The 13,194-nt window shown below is 29.9% G+C and overlaps 1 protein-coding gene across 1 annotated transcript in view; it reads left to right on the plus strand.

Moving 5' to 3' along the window:
- Positions 1 to 13,194, plus strand: part of Frl (formin-like protein) — a 289,290-nt gene that overhangs the window by 235,110 nt on the left and 40,986 nt on the right. The window contains exons 8-9 of the mRNA XM_075381411.1: positions 829 to 1,000; positions 8,195 to 8,338. Of these exons, the coding sequence (XP_075237526.1) occupies positions 829 to 1,000; positions 8,195 to 8,338 (316 nt within the window). The remainder of the gene's footprint in view (positions 1 to 828; positions 1,001 to 8,194; positions 8,339 to 13,194) is intronic.

A 13,194-nucleotide genomic window follows, 5' to 3' on the forward strand; every position in this document is an offset into this window, starting at 1 on the left:
AAAAGGCACAAAAAGACAATAAAACTGAATTCAGGATGAGTAAAAGTTTTTCATTTCATATTTATGTGAGTTTATTTACAAACAGTGGGACTTGAAATTTATCAGTTACATCTGTTCCAGCAAATATTCAAAGTTATTGCTGAATTCTGGCTACCACAGTTGACTAAAATGGTTACAGGTTAGATGCAGTATACTTTATAACAGGGAAGCACTTGTAAATTTTTCAGTACCGGAACATCTGATTTTATATTATAGAGATCGCAAGAATATAGTCGATAGTCACAGCTGACTATGTGACAGTTTTTTGAAAAAAGCACATTCATTTAGATTTTTACATTGATAAGAAGCAAAACTTATTTTTTTTGTGTCAAATGTTTTAACTTATTTTCATGAGTTAGATTTGTTGCAGCTTATTTTGTCGTCTGCCTACAATTACCCAAAAGAAAGCATAATTTTTGTACGATCTGATTTTCATAGTTTAGGTTATATTCTTTATTGATTCATAATTTGTTAATAAAGTACCAATGAAAATTTCAATCTTTCATTAAGAAATATTTAATAAATACTTCATGTTCAAATAAAACAGATCAGACTAAATTAAACTTAATTCTATGAGAAAGAACAATTTTTTATTTCTCAAAAAGCAGTATCTGAACAGCATTCTGACACCAGTGCATGTCTGCTTTATACTTTAGAATTCAACTAAAATAGCATATATAGAGTTACAATGTGCAAGACTCCAGTTTTTTTTTGAATTACTAACTTTTGTCTTAATCTATTACTTTGAATAATTAGTTTTATTTTTATTTATTTATTTTTTTTTTACAGAACGAAAGCATTAGTATTGGAATTATTAGCTGCGATATGTCTAGTCAAGGGAGGCCATGAGATTATTTTATCGGCCTTTGATAATTTTAAAGAAGTTTGTCATGAAACGAGACGTTTTCATACGTTAATGGATTATTTTATTAATTATGAAATTTTCCACGTTGAATTTATGGTATGTATTTCAATTTATCGTTGTTATTAATGAAATTTTATTTTCTTTTTACTGATGATTCAGAAAGGGGTTGGTAAATTTTTTATAATTTACAGTATTTTTATGTGTATTGTAGCTTCTGTTAAGTCATTGAAGATGAAATTGTTGTTTGAAATATATTTATTTTTGTTAAAGTTTCAGATAGAGTAAATGCATAATGAAGGTGGTAAACAATTATTTATAAATTATTTATTTAATAATCCAAAACTAGGAGGTGGCCATTTTAATTGTTAAACAATTGTCAACAAATAATTTGGGGAATTAGTTACAAATATATATATTTATTTAATATAAATTCAGATCTTTATATTTATTAATAAATTGTGGGAAAGTTAACTAAATTTTCAATTAGTGAAACAGAACAATTAATTAGGAAATGATCCAGTCTTTTTTTTTTGTATGAGACAGCCATACCCTTTGCCCTCTGGAGGAAACAACTCAAAAATTTTGAGTGGAAAGAATAGGGTGAATAAATTACTTTAAAGATTTAGATGAATGGTGGTTTCATACCAAAAGATTAGATTGTTTTGAGGTGGAAGAATTTGCTATTTAAAAAAAAGAAATTTAATATTTTATTTTTGATCAGTTATTTAAGAGGTATAATAGGCCACATTTAAAACTAGTTGTTAAAAATATTAATTGTGCCATTTCAGTTAAAGTTATCATAGTTAACAGTTTTTTTTGTTTTTTTTTTAAAAAAAAGCCTTATCCATTCTGTTTAAAATTTCTGAGTTTTATTCCCAAGAGGGTTTGGGATGTTGTGCTGTCATACTGAAAATCTACTATTTCGAGATAGAAGCCAATTTGCCAAATTTCACTTTTCTATGTTTAACAATTAAAAAGTTATTTAAAGGTTCCCAAAATTTATTAAATGACCATAATAAAAGTGAAATTGGTTCACTCAAGTCCAAGAAGACCTAAACAAAACTGAAGAAATTATAAGAGAAAGAGAAATTTTAAACAGAATATTAAAGGATGAAAGTAAAAGATTCCAAGAAGCACTAAAATGTAACAATAAAACTAAACTTTCTGAAGGACAAAGGAAAGAATGAAGAACTGTGGGTAGATAGAAAAACAGAAAAAACCACAAATAAATAAATTATATAACATATTTTGAAGTGAACTATTCAGTAAAAAAGTGAAATTTATAGTAATAAAATAATAATAAAAAGTAAAAAACTAAATAGATTATACCTACAAAACATTTCAAAAAGATTAATTTCACTGGTGTTCATACTATAAAAACCTGGAAACATCCTGACTACACTAAAGCAGAATGGCAACTGGATCATGTCTTCATGGACAAACACCACCATAAAGAGATCTACAATGTAAAAGTCTTCCAAGGAACAGTCATAGGTTCAGACCACTACGTATTCAAAATTAAAATTAAATTCACTCCCTAAAGGAAGCAACAAAACCAAGTCCCTAAAAGTAAAAGAAACCCAACTAATCAAGAATGAAAATTACCAATAAGCAACCAAAAAATAACAATCATGGATAAACTCAAAGAACTAGTCAACAACCTTAAAAAATCACTGAAGAGTTTACCAATAAAACCCCTAAAAAGCACCAGTGGTGAAACAGCAAATATGATGAAATAGTGGAGAAGAGATATGGCTGTTACAGCAATCCCAAAAATCAAAAAGATCCTTCCAAAATTTAGTAAAACAAAGAAAAGAAACCACTAGATCTCTAAGGAAAATAAAAAGACAATACCATAAAGACACTCTGAAATTAGTAGAAGAAGAATTCAACAAAATGCAGTTGAGAGACTGCCATAAAACCTTCAAAAAACAACTCCAAAATTGCAGAACTCCAACTTTACTAATGAAGGATGAAAACCATAATCTGGCCCATAACAATAAAGACAGCATGGAAATCCTAACTAAATATTTCAACAAACTCTTAAATTGTGAAGAACCGACAAAACTACTAAACTTCAGCACTGTCACTCCAATAACAACACCACCAAAAAAAATCAACCCTCCCACAATAAAAGAAGTTTACCAAGCACTGGATGAGATGAAGAATTACAAAGCAATGGGAGAAGATCAGACCTTTGTAGAGATCTGGAAATATGCAGGAACACCAACAAAAATTGCCCTTCATCAATAGCTTGTCAACATTTGGATTAAAAAAGAACTACCAGAATACTGGATGACAGCCCTCATCCACCTGCTACTCAAAAAAACGGACAAAACAGACCCTAACAAGTACAGGGGAATCTCACTCCTGGACACAAGAAACAAAATTCTTCCAAGATCATCCTCAGCAGGATTGGTTTACAACTTCAGAAAGAACTAGGAGAATACCAGGAAGGTTTCAGATCCTAGAGGAGCTATCCACATCAGACCATGAGTATCAATATGATAATGGGTTTCAACAGAAAAAGTAACAGAGATGGTGAGATAACATTTGTAAACTTCAAGAAAGCATATGATTGCATCCACTAAGAATCCCTACAAAAAATTCTAAGATACCTTAGACTACATCCCAAATTATAATAAACATGATGAATCTGACCCTCACAAACATTAAGTCAAAAGTGAAATTCAAAGGCAAACTCTCAGAACTACTTGAGATCAGTACAGGACTGCACCAAGGTGATGCACTCCCACCACTACTATTCAGCTGCACTCTGGAAATGGTAATGATGGAATGGCTCAAAAAATGCTCCCCAAAAATAAAAGTAGGTCAAAAAATAAAAAAAACTGCCTTGGTTTGATCGATGACTTGGCACTGCTAGCAAACATCAACAAATCTAAAACACAAAGATATTAGAATTTCAAAACATTGCATATAAATTAGTTTCAAAATATTATTCAAAAAGACAGAAATTATGCCCCAAAAACCAACACAATTAAACATAAGCGGTAATAAAGTCAAAATAGTAACCTAGTTTAAATACTTCAGATAAATAATAACAAACAACCTGAATGAAAAAAAACCTCAATCCATACAAGAAGAAATAAACTAGCAAAGCATAAAAATTAACCTGGTACGCCTATAGTAAAAAATGTCAATCCATAAATGCAAAAATAAGACGCTACAACACAGTTATAAAGCCAGAAGCCACATGTGCACAGAAACACTCTTCCACTTGAATGAACAATCAAAGACCAACAGACTCTAGAAAATCGAAAGAAGAATTGGAAGAACCTGCACCAACAAAAAGTACCAGAAGGTTGGGCAGTGATGGTACAAAGAGTTAGAACTCATCACTGATACCACGCGTAAGAGGAGACTAAGATTCTTTGGACACATCATGAAGATGCAAGAATCAAGATCTCTGAAACAGCTGGTACAGTACAATTTCAACTCTATAAACAGCAACACAGATTGCTGATGGATTAGAGATATAAGAAAGGATCTGAAGAAAATTGGCCTTACACCAGAAGATACCAAAGGCAAGATAAAATTTAAAAAATCTAGGACAAAAACACTCGTTTCACATTCACAAGAAACAGACTCATAACACAAACATTTTCAACTCCAGAAAGGGTACAGAGATCAGAATGTATGTAAAAGTACTGGGAAGACTGCAAGGCTCAAACAGTCCCTTCGAAGAGACTTAGATAATGGACTTACTAAAGTAATCCTATGCAGTCATAAAAGATTATGAAAAAAACAAAAATTATTATATATATATATATATATATATATATATATATATATATATATATACTAATATCCAAGTACATTAAAAAAATGTATAAAATTGCTCTTCATGTTTTACAAATGCTACAGAATGAAAAGTGAAAAGTTAAAAAGTACTTAAAAAAAAAAACAGGCTTCTGGTCTTTTAGAAGACAACAAAAAATGGTGTGGAAACTTACTATTTCAGCTTAATTTTAAGCTGAAATCTGTTTCAAACAAGAATTTTACGATACTTTATTTATTTATGATGAAGAAAATTCATTGTTGAATGATGATAGGAGATCAAGTGTGCAATGGATTTTTAGAATTTAAAGTTTATTTTAAAATATTTTGTGATAAAAGAATATTGAACACTTATCTGAATTACATTTTGTTTAAGATAGAAATTTTAGTAAGATCTGTTGAAAGTTCACATTATCTATTTTTTATGATTAGTTGTTTATTATATCCAACCAATAAAGACATATATCAGGTCATCATGGGCAGTTTGAGTTGAAGGTTAAATGATTTTATTATTTTTTTGCGAATTTTCTGCTCTTGATTTATATTATCTAAAACAATATTACATACAATTTAGTCAACAGTTGTTTTTATTTTATAGACTAGTAAATATGATTATTGTGAAATATTTTTAAATATTGTTTATTACGATTGATTGTTTAAAAACATGAATTGATTTTGTGCAACATGTGGATAGAAAAATGTTCTTAGGCCGTTCCACAGGCATAGATTCCTATCTCACTAAACTCAAATACAGAAGTGTACATGTTGACACCAGTAGAAAGAGAAAGGATAGTTTGAACATGGCTGACCTGACCCGCATAGCATTTTTCTAAAGAAGAAGGAATAATGGAAAATGAAAAAGGAAAAATACAGGACAAGTTGATTGTTCCTTCTTTGTGGGGAGATAGTGAACTGCTGTCTTGCTGCCCAGAATTTGTTTGAATTTTTTATTTAATTTCTGATTATTATTATATTACTGTCAATTTTTTTATTTTCTTATTGATTCCCTCCTCCCAACACAGTATTTCCTGATGATAATTATTTAACAACTGAAATGGGCAACTAGTATTATAAGGTTTTTAATTAATTTTTGAGTATTTTCTCTTTTTGAATGTAGAGAAAAATGTTTTTAAGTAACAAGATTAAACCAACTACAGCCTTTAAATAACTTTTCAAATGTTGAACGTAGAAAAATAGAATTAGCAAATTCTCCGACCTTGAAATTATCAATTTTTCATTTGAATTTTTTCTAAATAACTCACCAAGAACCCAGGCAGCCCCCATGTGAGGCATCTCAAAAGTGTTAAATGAAATTATAAGATTGTAACATATAGTTTTAAATGGTACTGGAAACAAAAATCTTTATGTTAAAAACTTTTAACTATAAAATCCTAACCAAAATGGTTGCCATTTAATGATTTTCACCGTTAATTTTAAGAGTGGTCTGCACTACTCAAATAATTACTCAAAAGTGAAATCTATATAAATAAAAATGTAAATGTTTGTTTGTTCAAAATCTTAAATCTCTGAAAGTTCTCCACCAATTGCGCTTTGAAATTTTGACAAAACATTGCATTCGAATATGCGCGTTTTTATATACCTACTATTTATACACCTAAGATGTCACACCTGTGACAGGTAAAAACATGCTTTTTTTATTAAAAACAGCACCAAGTGTTGGACATAAAAGCAACACACACTATACTAAATATTTTACGATTCCATTTCAGTGTTTCTGATATGTGTGTCTGCTGTAGACTAAAAAACTACTGGATCAAAATTTACTTGTGGGGAAAAGGGAGAAAGGGAAAGAGGGAAAAATAAGAAAAGGGAAAAATCTAAAAAAGGTAAAAGGAAGAAGGGGAAAATGGAAAAAAGGGAAATGGGGAAAAGGAAATAGAAAGGGTAAGGGAGAAAAAATAAAAGGGGAAAGAGGAAGGGGGAACGGAAATAATGAAAAGAGAAATGGGGGAAGGAAAGGGAATATGGTAAAAAGGAAAAGGATAATTTTTGTGAAGTTCTGTAATGTTCATTTTGTTAATGTTTTATCAAACTTTCAATTGTGTTCATTTAATCTATATATATCCATACACACACACACACACACACATATATATATATATATATATATATATATATACACACACACACACACTCAAATCTAGGATTAGCAAAGCATTGCTGGGTCTGCTGGTACTAAATAAAAAATAAAATTAGCACATGAACAATCTTTTACTTTCCCATTAAGTGGTATAGGTGAGCTATAGCTTTAGAAGGGAAAGTATTGTAACTGGTCCAGATTGGGCATATGCAGTTTTCACTGGATCTTTATGTTTTGACCCATAAGGTACCCAAAAAACCAGATGGAAATTTTCCAGATTTATGTGTGTTGTTCGGTGTTGTATCCTAAATCACCTTATATCTCCAGAACTACTCAAGTGATTTTGATCAAACTTGGTCAGATTACTTCTAAAATATTGAGTAATGATGCCATTAAATTTTCAACCTAAAAGTACAAGGGGTGAGGTTGTAGACCAGGTCACCCTCAGTATTTCGATATTTCACCTAATTAAAGTCTTAATTTTCTTAGGCACATTTGTTAACAATTAAAAAATAGTATTTCCAAAAAACATTTTTTGCAAAATTGCACTCCGTCCCAAAAAATAGTCTAAAATAGTAGCTAAGTGGGTATACTGTGTCATTAGTATCCCCCTCTCACCACAAGGAGCGTTAGTGTAGCACTAACATGCTGCTGCTGTTGTCGTCTACTATGTTATGACATCACAGGTAGAATTAAATAAATGAGTAATTTAAAGTTTAAAAAAGTATTTGAATTGGCCGCTGGTACTACCACCCTGACATGTGGTATGCTTGCGTGCACTTTAGTTAGAATCATTGAATTAATTAAACAAAAAATATTATATTAAAATAAAATGATAAATATTTTTAATTAAGTTGTGTGCATATGTGTGTGTAAGCCATGCATCAGAAAATAGATGTGTGACAGGAAAGTCCTATAATAACGGTGTTATCATTTTTTTTTTTATAAAATCACTACATGCGCACCTTAAAAACCACTTTAAAACTAGTTGTGAAAAAAATTAAATTGTTGTTGTTTTGGTTAGGGGTGTTGTACACTGAAATTTTTTAATCAAATTTTTTATTTTTCAGTGTCGTTTAATATGATGTGTCACAACCGTTTAGGTTAATTATTTTTTTATTGTTCCGCCATGGAGGCCTCCTACGTGCTTTAGAGTGTTATTCTCATTCCAAGAAATACTATTTTCAAGATAGGAGAATTTGCTAAATTTTATTTTGATATATTTAACAGTTGAAAAGTTATTTAAGTCTCAATATTTTATAAACACCTTATATACATTTTTTTATTGTTTATATTGTATTTATAAAAAAATTTATAGATATAATATTCATAAATTTTCTATAACTTTTATATAAATTAGTATTTATTTTTCTATTTGTTTATTATTTTAGGTTGCGTGTGTACAGTTTGTTAATATTGTTGTGCATTCTGTGGAAGATATGAATTACAGAGTACATTTACAATATGAATTTACTAAACTTGGACTTGACGAGTATTTAGAAAAATTAAAACACACTGAAAGTGAGGAACTAAAAGTAAGTAACTTGTTTTAACTATCCTAATTTTCTATTAGGTATTTATTAGGTAGTTTTGGCCATAAAAAAATTAGAATTTTTTGGGTACTACATACCGGGTGATATTTAAGTATGAAAACAGTTTTATACTTTATATCTGAGAGGTATTTGGAGGCAGAAACAAATGGAGTTCTACATAGTTTAAAATTCATTATTGTATGGATTATGAATATAAAATGCAATAAAATTATTTACGCAGCGCATTTTACCTTGTTTTATTGTTAACACAATTTTTTCGTCATTGGTACTTTGAATTCTTATAGCTTGGTAACGAAGGCATTAACAGAAAAAAAGGTTTCACCATTTTTTTCTTGTAAAATTTTTAATCGAAATCATATATCATTTGTCCACCTTTCTATTTAAAAAAAAATAAGTTTGATTCAATATGACAGATCCAAGATGGCAGACAGAAATTAAAAACCCACTATAATGCAGATTTCTTTTAACTGTGTTGAACCCCATTTCTTTTTGCCTGCAAATACCTCTCAGTATAAAGCTGTTTTTATACTTAAATATCACTTATATGAATTTTGTATGTACATTGTAACATATCATGTAAAATCTTATAGATCAGGAATGTAGACAAAAAAATCCATTCGTACTGAGAATTGGAACATTATATCCTGAAGTCAGTATCTTTGACTTCTCCATACATAAAACATTCCTATAATAACTTAATCAGTGCCTGAATTTCAGTCATTAACCAGGCAGTCATAAATTGAGATCTTAACATCAGAATGCCTTATTGTGATTATTATTGACTTAATTTCCTTTGGTGAGTTTCTTATAGAGACCTATTCTGCTATTATTACCTTAAATTCAAGATTATTGTTCTTCAGACACGGTTACACAGTCAATTACGACCTTAAAAACAGACATATATTGTCTTTACCTATATAAATCAACGAGTTATAGGAATTATAAACATCACACAGAAGAAAATTAAAAACAAAGAGTGGATGTCTAAACAATATTCTGCAGAAAAACAATCTAACTAAATAAAGTTAGTTGGATAGAGGAATTATTTTGCAAAAAAAAATGATCTAAAATAGTTTGGTTAGATTTTAAGAGAGATTAGATTCGTGTGCCTTCTTCAGGTTGATGAACTGATTAACCAGGAATTGGAGATAGAAGTTCTGGATTGACAGATCGGCCTACTCAGCCAATAGTTTTGCTTTTTTATTAACTTCCAGATAGGATACAGAATCCTTAGAGAATTCCAGAGTATTACTATCTCATTAAACTTCAGAAAAAAGTAAACTATCGGAAGGTGGAGACATGGACTAGGGCGATTGACTGGATTTCTATGGCATTTGATCCAAGGAAGAAGGAATATAGGATAAGGAAAAGTGAGGGAATGGAAAGGAACAGTCAACCTACAGAGTGGCAGAGGACTGCCGCTGGTCGTAGTAGTTTTTAGTTTATTAAATTTACCCTTTGTTTTAGTTTATTTCTCTTGTTATAAATAATTAATATAATTTCACTATCACTAACTTAATAAATAAAAATTTTTTAAAACATTTACTGTGTCTTTTTCCATCAATATTTTTTAGATAAAAGAAATCAAAAAAATAAATGTTAAATTAATGAAATAAGTAATTACTAATTGTAATAGAACAAATCAAATAATAACAAACAAAATTTCAAGAATAATCACAGACTGTGTTTGAACATCCTACTATGTTTATAAATTAATTATATGAATTATAAAGGCATTTTAAAATTATCCCACATAGTTAATCTTTTTACAACAGTGTAATTAAAGCCATCTTGGCGATTGTGTTAATTACTTTGGACACTGTTTACGGTTTTTATTGGATTTTAGCAGTTGTACAATTATTTATTACTCTGTCAATATTGTCCTAAACAATCATATTCCAATATTGCCTGGGATTAGAAGAGACTGTTTATTTATTTATTTTTTATTATTATTATTATTATTATTTTATTTATTTATTTTTTTAAATTATTATTTTTTATTAAATGATCAATTTCAACAATTCTATTTTTAAAGAATTTCCTCTAGTTGTCTCATTCTTTTCATGTAAGTTAAATTGAATATAAACAAAAACAATGGTTTGAAGATATTTAAAAATTTTTTGTCCTCTTCAATCCTTAATTTTGGATTTTTATAGAATAATTTTGTATAGGATGCTTATAAAGTTTACTAGCCCTCAAAGTAACTCTGCAAACATACATAAAAATTTTAAGAAATAATCAGAAATTTAAAAATACTGAACATTTATTATTTATATATATATATATTTTTAATTTATTTATTTTTGTATAAGACCACTACACCCTCAACCAGTCATGAAAGATAACTAAAAAATGTTAAACAGAAAGAGTAGGGTTGTGGCATCATTTTAAATGATTTTGAAAAACAGAAATTTTGAAGTAAAAAACTTTGTTCTAACCAATATGGTAGCCATTCATTATTTTTCACAATTAGTTTTAAAAGTGGCCATTATTACACTCCAAGTAGTGGTCTTATAACTGATAAATAAATTGTTTTGAGATGGGAACATTTGTTAAATTAAAATTTTTTTAATGTTTCTCTGTCAAGGTTATTTAAGAGGTACTTTTTTCTTTTTTTTTTTTTGATCGATTACTTCATCACAAGGATGGATCTACTTTAATATGAACCCTAAGGTAAGGAGTCCCCCCCCCCCCCCGGGGGAGGAAGGATCGTAGGGGTGAATAATTCAGGGGAATTATTCACCTCTGCACTTTCTCCGTCATCTTTTTTTTTTTTTATTTTGTTTAACCTCCGAGTCCACAGTTAAGCATTACTTCAGAGGATGAGATGAATGATTCTCCGTCATCTTTGTACGGATGATCTTAACCAACATTATGGACACCATGTGGCCCATTCAGTCTGCAGCATAGTTCCCACGATGTTATTTTGGGTAAGCATGCTGAATTCTCTCAAGCATGCTTTCCTATGTTATAAGAACTGAATGCATTTGAACACCATTTGTTCTGTGGTATTCTCCTCTCTGCAATCATATTCGGCATAGGATCACAATACTTGTGTGCACAGATATGCTTTAAAACAACCGTGACCTAGGTCAACTCGTAGTCCAGTTCTCCGTTTTTACGGTCCAGCTACCACCAGAGCTCTGGGATCAGTCTGTAGGTTCATCTACCCTTCATCGACTGATCTGTCTCTCTCCTATCACCTGTGAACAAGCGATGCCTTTACATCTACCTTACTTGCCCTTGGTACATCTTCCTCTCTTTTGAACAAGGAGGTCCATGGGTACAAATCCAGTCATTATGCCAGATTTGAGAAATACTGTTAATCACTTTTGAAACTAGCTTAAGATAGATTGAATTCATTTTTTAATTCAGTAAATCTAAATTTATATAATTTTTTGTATTAATAAATCTTTTTCTACCTTTCATGATAATTATAGAATTATAATGCTTTGCAAGAAAAAATTCAACAATGTACTTTTTATTGAATTTAATTTTTTATAACTCAAATAATATTCATCAGAATATCAATTGTTTAGTACATACTATTTTCATACCTTTAAAATGCAATATAAATTTCTCAAATTTTTAAGATTAAAAGTGTAGGAAAAAGTTTTTTATTAAAAGTATTTACCCAAACTCATTTATATTGAATTACATCTAAAAGCCATAGTGAATGACAGTTTCTGTTTCATAAAGCAGGTGTTAATATTTAAGTTGTTATTATTATCAGAATGGAATTATAAAAATTATTATAAATACAAAAATAACCAGTGTTTCAAAAACGACGCAACCAATTTTTTTGACAACATGAATTTATTACAAAAAATATTATTGTTAATAAGATACTTTTACAATAATATTCAAATTACCTTTAATAACTCAAAATGATTTTCTGTAATCCCGATGCAGGTTGATACTCATTTCATAACATTTGCAGCCACTTTTTGTAATGTTTGCTCAGTAATGTTTGAAATCTCACTTTCAGTGTTAGCCTTCAACTCATCAAGTGTGTGAGGATTGTTTTTAAAACTACACGTTTTTAATACCCCAATGGAAAAACATCTGATGGTGTACGATCTGGAGATCACAGCCCTTTTGATATCAAACGGTGGCCAAAAAATTCCTGTATTATATCCACTGTTTCATTACTAATATGAACATTGCATTAAGTTGTAAAACCACATCATCTACAGATTTATAAAAAAATAAAGGTCCTATTACACAGCTCCAGGAGATCACACACCAAACAATAATTTTACATGCATGTAATGATCGTTCATGAAACGCGTGAGGATTTTCAGCGCCCCATACTTGGCAGTTTTGGTTGTTAATGTAGCTATCCGAGTGAAATCATGCCTTGTCGCTGAAATAAACATGATCCAAAATTTCAGTACCATTGTCATCCACAAGAGAATGAAACCAACGACAATACTATAAACATTTTCAGTGGTTTGCTTCTTTCTGTTCAGTTGAACGAAACTGATGCAATTGTTATGTTTTAGTAGCCCTGAAAGCTAGTGAATAAATATATAAATAGTGAATAAATAATAGTGAAAACCCGGTTTGTGAAAATAACTTTCTGAGCGATTTTCTGCGTGAACGAGTCAAACGTTCTTTCACATCCTCCAGAAGTTTTACTGTTAACAGTGATGGTCAACCTGTACTTTTCCGATCATGTACACTCTTAGTCTCACAAAACTTATTAATCAAATGCAATATTGTTGACTTATTAAGAACTGAAGAACTGGAAAATTTTATTTGAAACTCGTCTTTCACTCATTTGTAAGATTTATACATGTAATAAGAATCAATAATGAAAACACACATTTGTGCTT

This window comes from Lycorma delicatula, chromosome 13 (assembly GCF_047948215.1).
Source record: "Lycorma delicatula isolate Av1 chromosome 13, ASM4794821v1, whole genome shotgun sequence".
Taxonomy (NCBI): domain Eukaryota; kingdom Metazoa; phylum Arthropoda; class Insecta; order Hemiptera; family Fulgoridae; genus Lycorma; species Lycorma delicatula.